This window comes from Balearica regulorum, chromosome 7 (assembly GCF_011004875.1).
Source record: "Balearica regulorum gibbericeps isolate bBalReg1 chromosome 7, bBalReg1.pri, whole genome shotgun sequence".
NCBI classification, from domain to species: Eukaryota; Metazoa; Chordata; class Aves; order Gruiformes; family Gruidae; genus Balearica; species Balearica regulorum.
In genome coordinates, this window is record NC_046190.1 from 23870255 (window position 1) to 23892407 (window position 22153).

Sequence of the window (22153 nt, forward strand, 5' to 3'; positions counted from 1 at the left end):
CAGCTTGGTCAAAGGTTCAGGGAGAAGTTTATTGCTCACACTTCTACAGCACTTCTCAGGGAATAAATGTGAAATAGGAAATGCAGAGGCTCTAGTGCTGACTGTTTTTCCAGAAAGAGAGTTTGAGGAAGCCACCAAGGCCTAGCACCTCTTCCTTGGGAGCGTGGAGGAGGAAGGAGAGGAGCTGTCCAGCCCCGAGAAGCCTTCCTCTTCCCGGCACCTTGTCCCTTCCCTCCTCTCCCTGCTGATTCAAACTATGACCCATTTCTTCATTTATTATGTGTAAGGTTGGTGTATTAAAAGTCATTAAGTGAGTAAATGTTCCAGAGTGATTTTAAAATCTGGATTACGCCCTCCCCCCGCCACCCCAGAATTTATTATTCATTTTTAAGTTTAGTCCACAGCCACTCCTCTAAAGTGAAGAGAGTGCCATGGGGATTCTACTTTGATATTTTCTGCCCTGTTTCTTAGAGGATCTAATTGTTTGTGATGTTGATATATTCTATCACCACAGAGAGAGAGAAAAATTACTCATAAAATTCAGAAAGATTTATTCCTTACCTATGTTCATTTTTGGACTTCCAGCTTGAGCTGCTTCTCTTGACTCAGTTTCTGCCATTCAGTGAAGTGAATTCAGCATGCTTTCAGCAGACATGAGGTCTGTTCTGACGTGAGCTTGAAGATCTGAACAGAAAGGAATAGAGAATATAAGTGGCCAGTACCCAAATAAAGGTATGGTTATACCAGAGACTTGACCCAAATAGCAGGTAGGGACGGAAGAAGAAAGCTCAGCCATACTCCTACCAGTGAAGTTAGATGTCAAACATAGAAGGGTAGTCTCCTTAAGCTCTGAATTGTCCAGTTATGAAAACCTTTCTCTTGAAGGAAATTCAGGTCAGCTCCTGCTCTGACCTGACTTCTGAAGAAACTGCTTTTCATCAGCTATACAGGCTATGGAGACTTGCCTCAGCTTAGTCACCTGCACTACCTGAAGCGAAATGCTATGAATATACCCACAAATACTACGTGCTGGTCTGCTGTTTTTCATTGCATTGTTACAACATCACAGTGTGACATTTGGCTGGGCTAGAAAAGACTATCTATTTTGCTGGGCCTGCATTCTTAGATGTCTGCCAGGTCACATCTCCATCCACATCTTATGAAATGACCCCACTTTAAATATTTCTTTGGAAGACAGAAATTATGGGAAAACTATGACAAATTTCTCGGGAGCAGAAGATTGCTTAGGGGTCAGGGAACTGTAAGTACCTTTGGAGAAGATGACTTTAGTCCCTGCTGTGAGCCCTGTGTCCTAATAGATTCTAGCTGGCATAAGGAATGCACCCTGCTCGCCTCAAATGTCCTGTGTTTTGGCTGGAGGCAGCTCTCTGAAAACGCATTCAGTGTCTCAAGCACACATTCTGGCCCAATACCCCCTCCCAGCGGGCTGCGTTTAACCCACAACTGCATCAATTTAATCCTCTATTAATTACTAAATCATTTGTGTTTCTCTCATTATGGGTAGCACCATATGAATTAAATACACCATGCTTGTTCATATCTCTAGGCATGTTTCAACACAAGTCATTATTCTCATAGCTGTCAGTCACATGTCTCTTTCGTTTTTTTTTTAAATGCCCCTAAGAAATTGCTGCCTGTGGCGGGGAAGCCAAGGAGCCCCTTACAGAAATCCAACTCCGAATGCAGTTTGCTCGCCCTGAACGTACTCCCCCCACCCCCCGAAACTAAAAAGCAGCATTTAAAATTTCCCCCTTGAGTCACTCCAGCAGCTTTTGTTTGCAGCAGGCAAGCACCGCGGCGTTTGCGGGTCGGGAAGGGGGGGAAGGAGGGGCGGGGGGGGAAGAGGCGGGAACGGACCCGGGACCCGGGACCCGCCCGGGGCGGTAACGGCGGCGGCCCCGCCCCGGCCCGGCTTTTATAGCGCCCGCCCTGCGCTGTGCCACCAGCAGCTGCCGCTCCGAGCCTGCTATCGTTCTCGGTACTGGCACCGGTACCGGCCGCGCCGCTCCTGGGGCTCCTGCGCTGGTAAGTGCCATGCCTTACAAACCGAGGTAGGGTTTACGGGCAAAAATGCCAGCCAGAAGTCAGGCAGAATTAAGTGTTTGCTCTTTAAATTGAAAAATGAAAATCTCGTGTGATGCAGTCTTTTGGCAGTGGGGAAGAGCTGTTCTCCATGCTACAGTATATCATCATTTTCACAGGAAATCAGTAGTACTGCTATTTGTGATGCTAAGGTTGGGCCTGAGATACTAATTATGGTAACAAATGACAAATTACTTGCATGACTGCCAAATGTGCTAAAAATAATTATCTTGATATGAATAATGCTTAAGGAAAAATATATCTGCTGAATCTGAGAAGTGTGTTTGTTGAAGTACCTGAGGCATGATTTGCTTTCTTGCATTGTGAAACCTGCTCACAAGTAAAGGATGTATCTACATTAACACTTTGGTTTGGATCATGTCAATTTTTTTCCAAATGAATCCAGAGATCTTCTCTGTTTGCCATGTTTTGGCTCACACTGAATGGCTTTAGAGTACTTGCACTGTGTTTCTTCCAAATAAAACTGAACTGGAAGATGCACTTTGGTGCATGCCAGCAGGCATTCAGTCTGCAGGACCTAACTAGAGCTAGTCCAGTGTAGAAACATCTGAAGCAGGTACAGTGTGGAGCAGGACTTCAGCACCAGCTCAGTTCTGCATACTTTCTCCTACTGCACTGATTGCTGATGTAAATATAACTAAGATTCCTATGGAATCTTCCAAAAAATCAAGTTTTCCAGTTTTCTGGAACTGAGGATGCTTTAAAAAAATAATCCTATGACTTGCACTGCAATTAGAAATAAAAATTATATCAGCACATTCTAGGTCTCTTCCCCCATTGCTTTTACAAGCTAGTTCTTTAACAGTTACTCTTGGAAAGATTGCTATACATGCTTGGCTACAAGATCCAGCTGTATGTAAGAAATCAGGACAGAATATGTTCTAAGCCTCTCTAATACTGTGAATAAGTGAGCTAACATCAAGACCAGACTTGCAAGAGTTTCTAGTGGTCAGAGGCAGCAACTAAATACATGTGCCAATTTCTGCGTTAGTCCACACTGCAGAAACTGAGTATGGATTTTTCTGATTTTCCTTTCTCTGCTTCATTTAAACTCTAAAAAACTTGGTTGTATTGCTAAATGTACCAAAAAAAGCTTCAAACAACAACCTCTAATTTAATTTATGGAAACAATAAGCAGATATTCCACAGCAAGTCAATGCTTAATTCTTCTAGCAATTGTTGTGATTCACTCTGAAGACAACAGAAACAAGAAAGCTGATGCTGCAAGCTACAATGTGCCACTAAGTTCCTCTTTTATTTTCAGAATCAAAATAATACGGAGAGAAGAGGAACGAAGTGAGACGTTAACTAACAACATGAAGTTACTAATCTTCTTCACAGTAACTCTGGGCACACTTGTCACAGGACTAGATTGTGTAAGTTTTGAAATAAATAGTGGGGGGGTTGACTTGGAACCACTTCTAGTTCTGATTATACTTCTGCTTTTGACTTGAATTCTCCTTTTTGCTGCATTTGCATGTACATATTAAGTCTGCTGCACATACACCCCCAACAAATAGGGTTTTGAACCCTTTGTTTTTTCTTCTGATTCTGCTACCATTCCAATAGTGAAGACATCATGCAATAAGCAAGAACTCTAGCTTTTTCTATTTGTCTCTTAATGTATTTTAGACCTGGATACTGAGTACCAAGAGCTTACTGGTCTTTCATGGAGGTGCATATTGGGCTTAAACTAAATTTCCCCCTCCCCTACTTGAGTGTGATGCTAAAAAAGGAGCAACAGATGAATTTGAATATTTCTAATTATCAACTTATGACAGGTGATATGTATCAGCAGAGCCATTCACCAGCATTGTGGAATTATATTGTTACCATAGCTTGGTTTAGCTCAGGCAAGCCCACTTGACCTCTGGGAAAAGTATACTGAAAGCCTAATCTTATTTAATTCCATGGAGAAAGAAATATTTCTGCAAAGCAGAGGCAGGACCTGAAGTACAGGGCAAGAATCTAATGTATAAATCTACTGGCTCTTCTTCCATGGCACAAATGAGGCACCAAGGTCATCAAAATGAGAGGCAGCTGGAGAATATAGCATCTTTGCTGCACTGCTTGGTGGCTGAGAGGTGGAGAGGGAGAAGTTCCTTTCCCTGTTTTAGAGAAACTGAGTCTGGACACCTGCTTAGGTCCTTACAGCAGAGAGAACTGCTGTCTTGACCTGATGCAGTGAACCAGACTGGTAGGGTTTTCCTGGGTCTTTTTGTGTGGTGAGTGGTTTTTCTTCTCCATTCTGCTTTTGCTCAAGTAGAGTTCCACTTCTCATTCACATCCAGATTCCACAGAGCAGCTTCAGCTGGTAACTTAATGCAAAAAACTGAACTGTTGAAGGTATGCAGTAAAGAAGAGAGCTTAGGCATGTAAAAGATAATCAAACCACAAGAAAGAAACTGTTCCTTAAAATCCTCTTTTCTTTTTCTTTAGGTTTATAGCAAGAAATATTACCAGCTCCTATATAAACACAGATCAGATCACAAGGGTAAATATCTGCCTGTTCCACTTGAACCTAAAAACTTGTTAACCTGCAATTAATCTTCATATAAGAAGGAAGAATCTTAATGATACTTAAACACCTAAAACTTAGTTTACAACTACATTTCATTCATTCAAATGTTTTGCCTGTAATTAGTGATGCCTTTTTACTTGCAGAATGCCATTGTTTGAATGGAGGAACCTGCATTACCTATTACCTCTTCAGCAGAATTAATCGTTGCATATGCCCAGAAGGGTACACTGGGATTCACTGTGAACTAGGTAGAGTATCTTCCTTAATACTAAATAGATTGAAAAGATCTAAAAAGATAAGCAAATCATGAATATGAAATGCCAAGTGAAAGTATTATCCATAAACAAATGACTGGATATCCTTTAGTGCTTTATACTAACAGACTGAGTGAGGGGAAACAGCTAAATATTGGTGCAAAATCAGGATCTCTAGTGAGGCAGGGACAAAAAATGTAACGTTGCCTATCTCTTCCCAAATATTTTGGGTGTGTGTGAACTTGTTTGGAAGTCTTCAGAAGCAGAAGAACTCATATTGTGAAGTACACTGAAACTATTAAAGAAGCAACAGGCATGCTTTAAAGTATAAGATATTTGATGCTCAAAATTCATATAGAACAAATTTAATAAGAATATGTAATCAGTCCAGATCTTTGCATTATCTGTTTCCAAGTGTAATGCATGAACTTTTTTCATATTAGAAGGATCCATACAGATTATTTCTGTCTCAGAACAATTATAAACAAGAAGATGCTGCTAACAAAATATTTATTTTCTCAGACTCTGACAGTGTATGCTATACTGAGAATGGGGAGGACTACAGAGGAATGGCAACAGAAGACGCATGTCTGCCATGGGACCTTCCCTCAGTAATCAGAAGGGGTCATTACCATGCTCACTTGAGGAATGCTTTGCAGCTTGGACTGGGCAAACACAGCTACTGCAGGTAAGAAAAGCATCTTTCTGGCATGATTTCTATTGTCACATCCCCATAAGTGCCTTCAGTGATAGTACATTTAAAAACCCACTATAATATTAGACATTAATTTTGACTAAAAATATTTGGAATGTGACTTTTGAAGTGTATAGAGTTCTCAATACTAAAGCTGATTGTACTGCAAAATTCCAAGTAAGCACCAGTAATAGTCAGTTGCTAGTTTTCTCTGGCATATCTTGCAATGGTCACTTTTGGCCTTTGCAAGACAGTTAGAATTCTAAGATACTTTAAGTCTTTGAGAAAAACACTTCCTTTTTCTTCTAGAAACCCAAATGGAAGAAGCAGGCCCTGGTGTTACATTAAAAAGGGATTCACCATTCAAGAAATGTCCTGCAACATAGAGAAGTGTGGTAAGTAACATTGGTTTCAAGACAACTGTTTTCTATTGTTTTTTTTAAATAGCACAATGTTGGTGCTTAGTTGTAAGAACATCTGAACAAAATTTCTCCTTTTGTAGGGCGTGCATGTGGTCAAAGGAGCATCAGCAAGTACTTCAAGATTGTTGGTGGAAGCCAGGCAGAAGTTGAGTCTCAGCCTTGGATAGCTGGCATCTTCCAAAACATAAGGGGCATAGACCATTTTCTGTGTGGTGGCAGCCTCATTGACCCTTGCTGGGTACTTACAGCAGCACACTGTTTTAATACTCCGTAAGTTTACAGTTCTGCATCCTTCCTATTTGCCTCTTTGTTCAACTGATTTCTTTGTGGGATGCTCACTGAGCAACCCTTCAAAATGTGCTGTAGTAAGAATGTTCTTTCAGCAAAACAAGAACAACCATAAACACTAAGCATCTGGGAGTCTAAGTCTAGCAGAATGAGCTACAAGCTGCAAACACTTTGGATTATGCAATTTAAACATTTTTTAGCCTAAATTGGAACCAGGTTTCATCTTACCCCAGCTGTTCCCCAAACTTAAAAGTTGTACTGAAAGGTGATGAGCTGTTGAGCACTACCTTTATGGATGTCTTGATTTTTTTTTTTTTTTTTTCCCTGTGGAAAGCTGATCCTCCTGGCATCCTGCAGGGGATTCTCATTGCCAGTGCTTGGCATTAGTAGCAGCTAGCTAGGTGCGCATTTCAAAATGCCTGAACATATCTTAATCCCTTCAAATGCAAAACCGAGATGCTTTCTTTTAGAATACTGGATCAACTATCAAAGCTGACTAAGTTTTGCTTTTTCTTGTCAGCATTAAAGTAAACATGAAACAGAACGGGGATTTGATCTAAACTGTTGATCTCACTCTCAAACTGGTAGTCTTCATGAATATCTTTATTCTCTCAGGTCAAAAAAACCACAAAACAAATCCACCTACAAAGTCTTCCTTGGAAAGTCTATACTGAATGTTACTGATGATAAGGAACAAGTATTCATGGTTGATGACATCATCTCTCACCCTGACTTTACAGATGACACAGGTGGCAATGAGAATGATATTGGTAAGAGTCATCTTAATATAAGCCTCTAAAACATGGAGGATAGCTGAAGGCTACATAATAGTGGCATACATCTTTTAAAAGAAGTAGAACCAGAGGTGAGATGAAGGGGAACAAGAACTAGGTGCTTCTGAGAACTAGGCCTGTGCTAAGTGAGTTTTTTCCACATGTGTAAATCTGGTGCATGGCATGTGTCAGATGGATTACCTGGCACACAGTCAACTATAGGCCTGTCTTATCTCTGGACCTGTACAAGGCATGGCTTTTCCATAAGTGCTGGTGGCAAGCATCCTGTTTCTACCATCCTCCCAACTGGAGGGGCTGCCTGTCAGCAGAAACACATGCACACCAGGTCTAGCTATTCAGAATGGGGCAGGATGGTCCTATACATATGCAGTATGCCTGCTCTGACTTGAGCATAGTAGGCCCAGAACTTTGTGGGGTGGAGATCACACTGTATGTATAGTAAATGAAGAAAAAATGCATGCACAGTAAGTTTCATCATACAGTAGGGGAATGCTATATCAGGTACCACATTAGCTGAAGGTTAGTCAGAGTTAATCAGACTTTCGTAAGTCTCTCTGGCTTTCACAAGCCTATCCCTAAACCAACAAAGTCAGAGATGGTTTTTACAACTTGCACAGAGCAGACTTGACACTTAAAACTCTACCACCCATTCCAAATTCCTGCTGCTAAGGAAAAAGACTCAGAAGAGCTTCACAAGCCCTTCTGATGAGAAGTACAGTATAAACTTGCCCCCTCTTCAGCAGGGTAGCAGGTGCCACCCTTTACAGCCAGGTAGGAAGCTGAGTTTTGAAAACATCTGAAGATACATTTGCAGGGGAATCTTGCCTGAGCTATCACCCCCTATCCTTCCAGGAATTAAGTTCAAGTTGGAATGTTTGATTTTCATGTTGGGAAACTAATTTTGTTAATACTAAATAATGACCCAGTGTCATTCCAAAAGTAATGAGAAGAACCATATGTAACCAGAACTAAATGTAATTGCAACTATTCACATTAACTCTACATGATACTCCTAGTCTCAGAACTTGAGAGGGGAAAACTTGCTTTACAAATCTAACTATCTTCTCTTACTTGTTTCTTAGCTTTGATAAGGATAAGAACACCCTCTGGACAGTGTGCAGTAGAATCCAAATATGTCAGAACAGTCTGCTTGCCAGAGAAGAACCTTTATTTACAAGACAATACCCGGTGTGAAATATCTGGCTATGGCAAACAAGATTTTTGTAAGTGAATGACTTTTCTTTCCAAGGTTGTACTTGCACAATGTGGTAACTGGATAGTTTTTATACGATGATCTGCAAAGGATTAAAAAAGATTCCTTTCTATTTTATGTACTCAATGTGCATCTCAAAGATGATCTTTGATATTATCTTCTAGTTGTCCGTGGCATCTCCTGTCTGATGCTTCTCACACTTGTCAACCATACAAAGTAAATCAAGATGTAAAACACAGCAAATTTTTTTTCATTCCTGATGTGAGGAGTAGAAAAAAATAAAAGCTGTGCTGGAGGATTAACAAAGGATTGTATTTGTGTGGAACTTCCTTCAAAAACTATCAAACTCTCTCTAGAACCCAAGCTTTATAGTTTGCATTTAGAACACTTATTTCTAGCTTATGCAGATTGGTTTACTTTTACTGTTAATGAATAAGTTTTTAAAGAGAAAAATAAGAGCCTCAAATACAGAACTAGAATAGTTCTTTTATATGCTGAAAGTGTTAGAGGTTTTGGGGTTTGTCTTGGTTGACTAAAATAGTTAAATCTTTTTTGTTTGCAGATGACATTTACTATGCTCAAAGACTGATGTCAGCCACTGTAAACTTAATATCACAGACAAAATGCAAACATGATTACTATGATGATATCAGAGTTACTGACAACATGGTCTGTGCTGGAGATCCCATATGGGAGACTGATGCATGCAAGGTAAAACTGGTTTGTTTTATCTTCTAAATGAGTTTAAATGCATGTACACTATATGAATCATCTGGTGGCATCTTGTAATTATACTAGTTAGAAAAGTCTCTCTTCAGGTAGCAGGAATTCTGTACATCCAGTGGAGTTGACCTGTAGTGTGGCCAAACAAATGGAAGGAGGTTGAGACCTAGAGTTAGGTGTTATCCCAGTCTAGATTCTCCTCTGGAGGAGCAAGAAGTGCAATATCTTAGCCATTGTTATTCCTCAAGGCCTTATTTACAATCTATTCAAGCAATGGCTGGTAGATATGCATCAGAGCAACTATTTCAATCTCAGCTTGCACTTTAGTTAACTATAGCTCTGCAATACAGGGTAAACTACTGGGGGGTACTGAGCCCCTCTGCAGATTTCTCAACTAGATTTTTCTTCCCTGCACCCTCACTGGGCAGAGGGGCCATATAAGCCGCTAAAAAGAACTGTTGTCTGTGGGTAAAAGTACCTTATAAACAAGGAGACAATTGATTCTGTGAGGAAAATTAGGTGCATTGGCTGTGACCTTATCACAGATACTAGGCTAGTGATATAAACTTTGGATGAAGTGTTGTATGCAAGGTAACTATATTCTCTGTGCTCTGCTAGGGGGAACTAGAGAACTCCTTAACTCATAGACTATGTTCAAGTCACAGGAAATGCTGAGCCTTCTGTTCCATCTATGCAGTGTTCTCAAAAATAAAAAAACTAGCTCATAGATATTACTAGCTTGTTTCACTCTAGAAAAACAATCAATCACAGGCCTCCTGTTATAGAGGCTCCATCTGCAGAAAATGGCCTAATATGTTCTTTTTCTATTGTCAGGGAGATTCCGGTGGCCCCATGGTGTGTGAGCACAATGGCAGGATGACGCTTTATGGGATTGTCAGCTGGGGAGATGGCTGTGCGAAAAAGAACAAGCCTGGTGTTTACACCAGAGTTACTCAATACCTTAACTGGATTGACTCCAATATGAATGCAGTAATTTCCAAGAGTCGTTTTCTCCCTGAACCAAAGTGACCTTTTTTCTACACCTGGACTCAAATGAACAAGACTAAGCCTATACTGATGCTAGGACACTAAAGTCCTGAATGTCATAAGGGGCTTTCCTTTTAAAGGCTCATGTGGTTGGCCACTCACATCAGTGTTCCTGAGGCAGAGAGATGGCTGATAATTATCTTACTACTCTGAATTACCTGAAAACCACTCCATGGGAAGCTAAAATATTTAACATTTAAATGAGTATTCCCATGCATGATACTATGCATATCAAGTTACCTATCCATTTTATTTATGAACCAGCACTTGGTCTAGAAGTCTTGGTAAAGTTCTAACTTACACTCAGGCCATATATAAAGTGAATACTTGAGTTAAAATCTTTTCTTATCACACTGAACAATGCTAAGACTTGTATTGTAGAAACCTAACCTGTTAAGACAGAGGTGATCAGGCTTTGCATCAGAAGGAGAAAGAAACAGCATGGGCATTATTATCATTAATGCCTGAAGGACCAAAGTCTACTTAGAAAAGTCTATGTATACAGGGGCACCTCTACTATAGACCCAACATATAGTAAAATCTTAAGGATGGTACCTGTAGCTGTGTCAGCATTATGAACGCTTAATGTATTCCACTTAAGAACTGTGCTGTAAGAAGGCAAATTGTAAACTTGACTGGACTTCTGGGTTGCATCTGGAGGTGTCTGAGTTCCCCTGAAAAGCCTGATAATGTGACCTCCCTCCATGTACCTATGCACCCAGGAGAGGATTTAAGGACTCGGCACCCTTTGAATGCTGCAGATGTCAAAAGTCAGAACTTTATTTCCATTAATTTAACTGATACTATATGGAAACTACTTCTTTTTTTTCCTGAGACTTATGCTGGTTTTATTTTTAAACACGTTTTTGTTTTATAAACTTGAATTATTTGTATGAGGGCTGGAACCTCAAGCTTTATTTAATAATTTTTACTGTTTAATTTATTATTTGTATTATGGATGTTAAAAATATCATTAAATGCCCTATTATTCTTAGGTGTCTGTTGCCCTTGTCTTGAAAGGGGAAGGGTATGACTCTATAACAGCAGTTCTCTAAGTTCTAATCTGAAGCATGAAGTCCCTTGGAAAAACACAAATGTTTGAATCCTGTTTATTAAAGCATTTAATATGAACTACTTGAGGCTAGAGTGCTAGAAAACTGTGTGCACTAGCAAGCCACAGAACATGGGCTCAACAGTACTGCTGAGGAACTGATAGCCATGCTGCAGGTGCTTCAGGACTCCTATCTAGCCCTGTGGAACAGCCCTTCTCAGGTGGTTGCAGAACATTAGTGAACTTGTAAAGTAAAACATCCCCTTAGGCTTCACCTTACAGGCAGACCATTCTCATGCTCCAGATCTGCTCTGCAGTAAGACTCAAATCACTTGAGGGAGGGGGAATCAAGATAGTGGTTTCAGAAGTTCATTCATTACCTCAACTAAAATGCTGGTGCACATGGAAGAACGCAATATTGTAGAAAAGTGCTAAATGGAAAGCAATAGTTTCAGATTTTCCTTAGTACTTCTTTGTGGTCACCAATTTTCAAAGAGAAATATTTGAAGTTGACTCTAGTACTGCTGAACAAAATCTTAGATAGTAGAAATTATATCTGAACAGCAAGATTCATTTATATTTCAGTTTATTTTTCAAGAAAAAACTCAATGAAAGTCCTTGATTAAGACATTATTTTGTTTAGGCAGACAAAAAAAAGCAGAAACTATTCTCAAGGTGTTTTCTTTGGGATGGTTAAGGGAAGATCACAGTGAGATCCTAGCATCACTTCAACATCCTAAAGAGCATGTGCTGTCTGCTTTGACTGGAGATGCTGCTATAAACAGTGTTTATAGCAAATTTAGAGAAGAGTTTGTATCATAGCATCAAGGTACCAAATATTGTAATTGTGAAAGTAAAAGGCTTGCACATATGACAATATCCTGTCAAGTATTAAATGACTTCCTACACTGAAATGTCCATCATGGAACAAATTAGCAGGCTAATTAGCAGGCTAATTTCCAAAGTTAGCAGTCCCATCCATCCTAACCAAATAACACAGTGAGCCAGCAAGACTCCAGTAGTTACTGGTCAAAATATCTCAGACTAGCAATTTGGCTTACCTATTTTTAAAAAAGTTAGTACCCAAAAATTTGTTAGTTATTCATCTTCTCTCACAAATGCAGAATTTGGGGTCAAATTGCAAGACTGCTAGCAAAATTTAACTGATTTTTGTAGATCAGACCATATTAATGTTTATTTTCTCATTATAGATCATTTAAGAATTCAGAAAAAAAAATTCAAACATGTATGTGCAATCATTCCTTGTGGAGCTCTCATACAAACCTTTTGGTCTCAGTCACTAGCTGCTTAATGATGAATGACTACAGATTTCAGAAACATTTTTTAAAAGTCTCAAGCAAGAAATTTGTTGTGGCCTACAAGCAGTGCTCTGACTACAAATGAGCAGAACTGGTTCTTTTTAAAGAGAGTCCACTTTTTGGTCAAGTGTTTGTGGTTTTTTTTTTCATGATATACACACCAAAGGATGTAAAAAACCTCCAAAGAGAGAAAAATTTCTTTTTCCATTTTTTAAATCAAAAAGAGATGAGCTACATAAATTGAACTCATTGTTAGACTGATTGATGTTTTCATAGCAAGGCAACTGTGATTCTGAGTTGCTCAGGAACAGATTCAACTATACCAATATTTTCAAAAATCAAAGGAAAATGCATAAACTAAATTCTTTCCAAAAAGCACACTGGTATCTGTTAGAAGCACGCTACATCTTGTAGCTTATTGCAGTCTGGGTACATGAGCCTTGCACATTGGGGATAGCACGACAGGAATAAGAACCTTAAGTTAAGTTGTTCTTTAGACTCAAGACTGAAGCATGCAATAACTGGACTATTTCCAGCTCTGCTATTGTTAAGTCACATGTCTTTTTACTTCCATTTCCCTTCTATAAAATGGGTGGGACAGTACTTCCTTTCCCCTAGAGATCTGCCTGGATATGATTTGTCAGGAGGAGGGAGAGTTGACAACTGTGTGAATGTACTGTGAGTAACATGCTGACAGCTATGTCTCGTACAGGGACAGCAAGCACTACTTAAACACGAAATGATTACCAACAACACTGGATTGCAAACTGTTTGGCAATACAATTTGTGGTTGGGATCTGCAAACAGAAATAAATTAGTAGAGGTTACCACTGTATAGGGTAGAGTTATTCAGCAAAAGTGTGCTGTTTGTGGACTGCTGATTAAAGTTTGTGCAGGGAGTTAAAACTGCACTGTTTCTAGAGGACAAGTTGGAGATCTCCTGCGAGAGATTGTGAGACTGGTAACTGTGCAAGAAGAGAAGGCAGGCATCACTTCACTGCTTTTCTAGACAGTAACTAACAGGTTAGCCTGACCAGTCTTGGCAGAGGATGCTGTGGGCACAAAGTAAGCAATGGTAATATAGCTATATAGACAAAAATACACTATGTTTTAATCATGTCTTTTAGGATGCTACAGCTTTCTTACTTCAGTATTTCTTTCATTTAAACATTTATCAAAGTACTAAAGTCAACAGATTTCCAACATGTGGCGAATATAAATATCTTCAGGGTGACTGCATATTATTATCATTGTCACAAACAGCACATTTGTCATTGACTTCTATGGGCTTTTTCTATGAACAAAGTCAATACAATTTAAATTTCAATTTATTGCCATCATTATGAATATAAATAAGAATGAAAAAGGAGTGATAAACAAAATTTGCATTTATGTCTCTCTCATTTTGAAATCTAGGAAGCTCTGGAGAAAGTATGAATAAAGAGAGTATTGAGAGTAGAGGAAATTTAGATGCTGTTTTGGGTATGCAATCTTATTTGTGCTTTAGTTTATGTTAGATAAACTGCCCCAACAAAAATAAAATCTTGTAACAAACATACAGTGTTCATACATCTCTGCTTTGCTGCTATAATACTTCATACAGTCTCTTTTTCGCCCCCACAACTACGATATCATCTGGCTGGCTAGTTATCAGAGCCTGGGAAAAAGAAGGGGAGAAGATGAGAGCACTGTTTTGCAAAACTTTCTCTTCCTGCAACAGAACCCACAGGAAACATTTTCTTTCCCTCCTTACAGAGAGTGAGCAGAGGACAATCCAGGTTGTGGTGCTGGTGAGGAAGAAGAGAAGCAGCCTAGAGAATGGCATGTGGAGCTTGGCAAACACCACTGCAGAATGACAACAGAAATACTAGAGAGGGAATGTTTTTTGGAAGATATTAGATATCTGGTGGGTACTAACATACATAGAAGACAAATTCTGATATCATAAATCTGTTCTTAAGCATATCTTTCCTTCATTTCAGATATGTGGCAGGCAACAGAAAGGAGTAGAATGGGAGTCCAACAAGCATTTAGAAACAGCTGAGAGATGGGCATCAGCCAAAGAGAAGAGACCACACTCTCGGAAGCTGTAGGACCATAACTAATATGAACTCAAGACTCTACTTATCTTCAATACTTCCAGAGAAGAAACATATTAAGCAATGAGGATAAAGCAGTATCTGATGTGTCCAGAGTGTAGAAGCTAGTTTAACCTATCAGCTCCTAAAAGGAAGTGATAAATTCTGAATGGACAGACTACCTTACCTTATATAGCTGAAGCTTTCTTCACGGAAGTGAAACTAAAATGTGACTCAAAACACTTAAAAATAAAATCTGTTTTAAATAAACTAAGTTATTGTGAAACATGACATATAGTCACCCATTTGTTGCTGTCGTGGTTTTACCCCAGCCGGCAGCTGAGCACCAGGCAGCCGCTCGCTCACTCCCCCCAATCGGGATGGGGGAGAGAATTGGAAAAGTTAAAGTGAGAAAACTCGTGGGTTGAGATAAAGACAGTTTAATAGGTAAAGCAAAAGCCGCGCGCACAATCAAAGCAAAGCAAGGAATTCATTCACCACTTCCCATGGGCAGGCAGGTGTTCAGCCATCTCCAGGAAAGCAGGGCTCTGTCACGCGTCACAGTTACTTGGGAAGACAAACGCCATTGCTCCGAATGCGGCTGCCCCCCTCCCCCCTTCCCCCAAGCTCCTTATAAACTGAGCATGACGTCATATGGTATGGAATATCCCTTTGGTCAGTTTGGGTCACCTGTCTTGTCTGTGTCTCCTCCCAACTTCTTGTGCACCCCCAGCCATCCCGCTGGCAGGGCAGTGCAAGAAGCAGAAAAGGCCTTGGCCCCGTGTAAACACTGTTCAACAATAAGTCCATAGAACAAAAACATCTCTATATTATCAGTGCTGTCTCCAGCACAAATCCAAAACATATCCCCACACTAGCTACTATGAAGAAAATCAACCCTCTCAGCTGAAACCAGGACAGTTGCATATGTTACACCACTTCCATGTGGAATTGTATATGTGGGAGGATTTTGGTTGTGCATACTGAAACCCGAACTAATAAAGAGCAATATGACTACTTGGTCACTACTTTATCTCACTTTGACACTTAACTGGAGCACTTGCTTTGGGACAAATGAGAACAGAGCTTATCCATGAAAAGAGAATCAAACCTTTCTGCATTCATCAAACTTGTAATCTGAAATTTCAGACCTCTACCTCAAGCCAAAGTAAAAAAAGTAAGTGATATACTTGAAACAATGCATACTCATTAATGAACAAATGAGGTTCAAACTGGTCTGCCATAGCCCTTCCACATCCATCGCATCCCATGCAATAATACAAATGGGCAATATGAGCAGAATTTGGGTTGTGTTGTTTAACCTTTTGGCAAGTGAAAGAAGTGGAACTTCAAGAAGTGAAAATATAAGAAATTTATGGAACAAATGCTACATACTTCATGAACAGTAAAATTAGATGTAGATCCACAAGTCAAGCATGAATACTTGATATGTATTGATATGAATACACAATATGCAGGCCCATGTGAGCAGTATGCTCAATTCCTGTGTCCTGCTTGATAGCTACAGCCAACTAGTTGACTCATTTAGATTTAGGCTGCATCTGTCTGGTAGGATACACTGATGATATATGAAGCTGAGAAGGACTGCAAGTATAGCAGCATCCAAACAGAATTCAGAGGGAACTTAGCAAACCAGAGTTACCAGAAATGAACAAGCTAATAAAGACAAACAAGAATACCCAAACGCACAGATGTAGATGAGTGACAACTGGTATTAAAGCAGATCCAGAAGGCATAGCAGACCACAAGCTGGATTTAAGTCAACAGTATTGAGTAAAAAAATGTAAACATACTGACACATGCACCAGAGCACAGTTGGCAGACACTCAGCTGTGTCTTGTTTCGAGCATCATACTTCTTGATGAGAACACAACAAAAATGATCAATGGCCTAGAACATGACAACGAGAAAAGACTGAAAATATTTGGTTTCTTTTATCCAGAGAAGCAAAATCTACAAAGGACTTTTTCTTCAAAGAGGAAAAGGCTGCAGCAGAGAAGGAAATAAACCGTCCTCTGTGTTTACGGAAGACAGGATGAGAAGCAATAAGCCTGGTTGCAGGAAGGGAAACTGGATCAAAGCATTATGAAATTACTCTACTGGTAAGAGTAGTGAAGCACAACAATAAATGGCATTGAGTGGCGTTGAACCTCTTCCACTGGAATTTTTCAGAACAATTTAGACAGAGATAAACCAGTTGTTTTGGGGTCTTGCAATGAAACTGGAAGAGATTTTGAGAAATCATCTAATCTCAGCTTCCCTGTTTTATTATGAAATAAATGAACACGCTCAGTGACTGAGATGACTACATGAAAATACAGACACCACAGGAAAGTTTAGAAATAGTATTACACAATTTAACTGTCTTTTTAAAAAGTGGCTTTAAAAAATGTGTCCTATGAGAGAAAATGGTCTGGATTTGTAAATTAACAATTAAAGGCAAACCTCTTAATTGTAGACTAATAACTATAAAAAGTTTTGAGCAAACATTTCAGTGACTCTTAACAAAATAATATTCCAGGCAGAACTAGAATCAAATTAATTGCTTCCATATCCCACTGGGCAAAATATTTTCAATGAATAACATGTGCAACTGGCAAGAGAGTAAAATTATTATCCCCCACTGGATAGTGGAAACGTTATTTCTCTACTGAATAACTGGAAAGTGTTTTGTATGTAATGCTATGACTTGACATCATATGCATTAATTACCTCAGTATATTTTAAGCTGGAGGCCTTTGGGTGTGATAAAACCTTCCAAAAACCAGTATTATCAGAAGGAGGTGATCACGAAAGAAGCTGAAAATCACAGACAACCAATAGACATTGCCAGTCACGGCCTTATGCATTTTAGGATCTGATGCCTGTTTGGTGACAGTAAAATTCCAGAAAACCAGACGGACACATTTACAAATACAAACCATCCACAGGTAGTTTCATCATTTATTAGAAATTAAGCAAAGTTTCTCTGCTAGTCACAGCTCAGATGTTCTAAATTCAGTATATTCATAACTTCAGCAGCAGTAATTAAGAATCACTGCTTACTAATTCTTCCCTAATTTTTTTTGTGTTGTGGCACAAAACTTTAGCCAAGTCAAAACAAAACATCCCCAAGTGACATAAATCAGAACATCACTACAGCTGTTGAAATTGCAGCTGTTCCATGAAGATCGCATCATGTACTTGGCATTAGTACAGCACATCAGCATCCATGACAAAAAAATCCTCACTATTGTTCCAACTCCTTCATCTTCAAATGCACCTGCAAAGTCTGACATACTGCACATTGGTGTGGTTGGATAACTTTTTTATTTTCAAACATGCTTATGTGCTATAAAAATAGCAACCCCAGCCACATCAGAGAAATTTATCATATTCTGTAGCTGGAACCAAGCTATGGCAGTATTTTTAGACAGACAACTCGACTCAGCCTTAAAAGTACATTAAAGGGACTTTTAGAACATTTAGGGGGGGAAATTATATAGGCTACTAGCTTTGCTCTAAAAATTTTTGAACAATTTTTGGTTTTACAGTCATATTCTGGTCTTAAATTACACATATGTCCTCCTGAAGTGTAAAAACAATCACATGGACAGAAAAAATACTGACTGTTCAGAGGCAACAGAGCTGTCAAACATACAAGCTGATGAATGGTGGGAAGGACATAAAGAGACAGTGGATTCCAGCCTTCCACAAAGCTTAAAAATAAAGTTTCTCACCTGACTGTGATCCATATCAGCAGTCTTGTAACTCAGTAAACTTGGAATAATAACAAAAAGTTTTATTATTAATTGCAGCATTGAAAACAGCAGGAGGCAGCACTTTAAAGACCTCTCAGGAACTAGATACAGTATCTCACTGAAAATGTACCAGACTAAAGTGCCAGCTGGCATTTATGCTGACAGACTTTGTGTCAGGATAAGAAAAGGGAAAAGTATACAGGTATAATGAAATTTTATAGTTTTCACTACATTGGTTTTACAGTTTTGACTACATTGGTTTAAGTTAATCATCTTTCCATATTTGACAATTTTATAGCTACAAAGACTGTGTGGTAACAAGGTCTGAATTTCACAACTACATGAGCTTTTCTACTACATTTTTTTCCTACCAACCATGTGTGACAAAGGCTGAAGTTTTTACATATATAGATATAGATTATATATATATATGGTGTATTTCACCAACCTAACATCAAAGGATCCTGCAAATCTCCAGCATGTGAGCTTCATCAGCCTATTATGTACCTGCTGGTATATCCTAGTTTCTGTAGAGACAATCAAGATCAGATGCTATTTAATTATTGTTTTTTCATGGTCTGGATATCTGTTACACTTGTCCAGCCACTACAACTAGAATTACAGTCTGTGGGCTCTTCAAATGGCAAAGGGCACTTCTGTATGAGCTTTCTTAGAAGGTTACCAGTACCCCAGCCATGTTCTTGGTATCGCTGCACAGGAGCCAATGGCTCATTTTTCATACTAACAAAACCACTGCCAAACAGAACTCTTAGTCTTGGATTTTTAGTTACAGAATCTTGCTATGAAAACAAAGATGCAGCAACAGATTCAGCAACAGAAATGAAATATAAAAGCCCTCAGATCAAAGATATGGGTAATCAGATCAGTTTGGAGGTTTGTGAGCTATCAGAGAAAGATTGTTTTAAAGGGAGAATGTAAATATAGCACTGAGGAAAGCTCCCACCCTCCAGAAGACACCTTTATTACTGAATGATCTACAAGAGCAATTGAATTCTTATTTCCCGATGTAGTCCTACTTGGTGGGGCCAACTTCATCTCTTATTTTACAGGAGACAATCTCACACCTACAAAGCTCCCAGCAGATAGGGCAGCTTCCCTGCCTTCAAATGCCACTATTCTCTATTAAAAATTCTATGAAGACCTGAAGAATAAGTAATTTTGTCTTTCCTTGATTGGCCTACATACACTCAAACTTTGATGGGTGGCACTTGCTTTTGTGCAAATCTATTTTGAAATTACGTGACTGCAATGGATAACCCAGCCTCTGAGGAGCGAGCATCTCGTTTCCTCTCACGGCGCCCAATGCACAGAACTGCCAGGAGATGGGGCAGCAGCCTCAGAAAAGGAGATGCTACCACTCCCAGCCAATGCACAGGCAATTTACTGCGCTGATGCATGTTAATCACACTGAAGTGGTTTTAGTTATACCGTAATCTTTGCTTCCCTTCCACCTCAGTATTGATGAAAAGGTGAGCAAGGGCTAAACAGTAGGTACTCAGCCGTTTACGCACATAGCACCGCACTTCTTACTGTGACCCTGCCAAGCAAGACTGTGATTCCTCATTGACATTTATAATCTTGCATTTTCCTGACTTGTCCAGATTTCAGGCAACGCTAGCACACTTCACGGCAAGAGAAGAGCTAGCATGCTGCCCTTATGAGAATCCCTTGTCACAACAAAGCCTTTGCGAACAAAAAGAAATGGCCAATTCTTTCATGTCATGCTCACAGGAAGGCATGGGAACAGTGCGGAAAGTGTTTTAAGAAGAAATTGCAGAAGTGCAGTACAGTACATTACCGTTTTCCTCCAACAATGCATGAGTTCGACTAAAAAAGCATAGGCAAAGATAAACCGGCACATACATAAACTACGAGCAAACACGACAATACTATATCCTACCTAAGAAGAGTAACAGTTATCATTGTTTTAAGTGGGAGCGATGACAGCGATCTTCCCCTGAGCCGCTCTAAAGCGCTAGATCATTAACACGTGCCTGCCAGCCACTGCCACCTCAGAGCATTTGCTAGGAGCACCATCCTCCGCCCCGCAGTGCGCGGCGGCGGCGGCTCCGCTTGGGGCTCCCGCGCTTCGCGGCGGCGGGGCCCGGGGCGGGGGCGAAGGGAAGCCCCCGGTCGGGCGGGCCTGCGGGGACAGAGACGGGCAGCCCAGGCTAGCCGGGCGTGCGTGTTGCAATACAAAAATCACGGGGAGGGGAAGGTGCCTTTCCCCAGGGACACCCCAGCCACCCGCAGTGATGCCAGGCTGTAAGCCCCCGCTTATGAAAATACTAGTTTTCATATTATTAAGAAGATATTAACCTCAGGCCGTGTGGCCGCGTCTAAGTATGAGCAGCTCAGGCCTGAGAGCTGCTAAGTGTTACTGCTCCTCAGATGGAGACACTGGTGAGGGTGGAGGTGGCATCCCAAACATGGCACTGCAGCCCTCCTGGCACTACCGCTCGGCAGGGTTCTCCAGACCACTTCTGTTATGTGCTGCACACAAACACAGACAAGCACTTTGTTGTACCCAAGTTACAACAACATACTGCAATTTGCTTTGAATTGGTTTCACCCCTTGGCTTTTGGATGCTGAAAGTTTTAACTTCAGGACTACACCCATGACATTTCTATAGGTGCTTGGGGAACTCAGTGCTTGACTGCTTTTTGATAGTAATGCAGACACACTCAGGTAATAGCCAAAAGTTTTGTTATAATTTATTTTTCGTGGGTCTTCACATCTGACAAGTTCAGGCCGGGAAGTGAAGTACTGTCAAATGACTTTTGACAATGCAATTCCATCAGAAGGTGTGTGAACATTTTCAGAACACAACTAATTTTACACTGAGTAATTAATGTAATCTACTCAGGCATCAGTGCATAGCTAAAAAGACAAAACTCACCAGTTAGTTCAAGAAGTTGCCCATCCCAAAAGTAAAAATGGCCTTACAATACCAAAATAGGTGTAACGCACAGATTAACAGAACATCCAGCCAGCCAGTATTTGCATATGTTTAACAAATAAGTCTGCACACCCCTTGCTACAGGTGTCTGATCTGTTGCCAAGATCATGAAGCACGTGACCCGAACATTAGGAATCCTTATCATTCTATATCTGGGAAATATGAAGATGTTTGAACACCTGTTACTAGAAGACATATATTGTAACATCAAGAAACTTTTTTCAGACTCTAGTTTATCAAATGTATATAAAGAATTTTTCAAATTCTCTTATTTCTCAATAAGAGAAATGTGAAATATATGGCAAAGATAAAAAAATCCTAGTTCATCATTCCATTAAAGAGCACTTTAAAGATTATTTTCTCCCTGACATATGAACAGAACTCAATATTGCTTGGAGAAGCAAATGCTACTTTTCCAGATCAAAACTGAACACTTATTTAATCTCATTCTGCAGATGTCAAACAAACATGACATCCGTCAGAATGCCTAAGATATTCTGCATTTCTCTGAAATTACCTACCCCTATTAGAAACTGGTTTTGTAACACTTAAATAGGTTTTTTACATACTCTATTAGGCTATTACAAGAGCACAGCACACAAAAATTACCCAGTTTCTAGGTTACTATTGATCTTTGTTACGGACCACTTACATTCTAAAATGATGCCAAATCACTCATTCCTTTTATAGTAATCTCTGCCACAACTATATGATATAGTATGTTTTGAAAGCAAATGAGATAAAGCTGTGGCAGTCAGCAATGAATCAGAAGTTAAGGGAGGAGGTAGATAATTTTCATAATCTTCAGTAATTTTCAAAATTATTTCTAGAATTGCTATCTTTCACAAAAATTGGTGGTTCAGATGCCAAGGATAAGTAAGTA

General features: G+C 39.7%; 1 protein-coding gene and 1 long non-coding RNA gene across 5 annotated transcripts in view; one reads left to right on the forward strand and one right to left on the reverse strand.

Annotated features, from left to right (window-relative positions):
* Positions 1 to 560: 560 nt before the first annotated feature.
* LOC142602620 (uncharacterized) overlaps positions 561 to 22153 on the reverse strand; it is a 61077-nt gene continuing 39484 nt past the window's right edge. Inside the window, exons 3-4 of the long non-coding RNA XR_012836374.1 lie at positions 16347 to 16439; positions 561 to 684 (exon numbers count right to left, since the gene is read on the reverse strand). This is a non-coding gene — a long non-coding RNA (uncharacterized LOC142602620). The remainder of the gene's footprint in view (positions 685 to 16346; positions 16440 to 22153) is intronic.
* On the forward strand, positions 1970 to 14835 carry PLAU (plasminogen activator, urokinase). Of its 4 annotated transcripts, XR_012836372.1 has the most exons (13): positions 1970 to 2046; positions 3389 to 3500; positions 4564 to 4618; positions 4789 to 4893; positions 5422 to 5587; positions 5903 to 5988; positions 6096 to 6285; positions 6919 to 7073; positions 8180 to 8320; positions 8873 to 9021; positions 13372 to 13515; positions 14206 to 14356; positions 14433 to 14835. XR_012836372.1 is itself a non-coding variant. In XM_075758571.1 (12 exons), the coding sequence occupies exons 2-11, from the start codon at positions 3441 to 3443 to the stop codon at positions 13468 to 13470; spliced, it is 1206 nt and encodes a 401-aa protein (XP_075614686.1). In that variant the 5' UTR covers positions 1970 to 2046; positions 3389 to 3440; the 3' UTR covers positions 13471 to 13515; positions 14206 to 14835. The 4 variants fall into 4 exon arrangements, 2 of the variants coding, with proteins under 2 accessions (XP_075614686.1, XP_010301575.1); XR_012836371.1 differs by having other exon boundaries at positions 13372 to 13525; positions 14206 to 14835; XM_075758571.1 differs by having other exon boundaries at positions 14206 to 14835.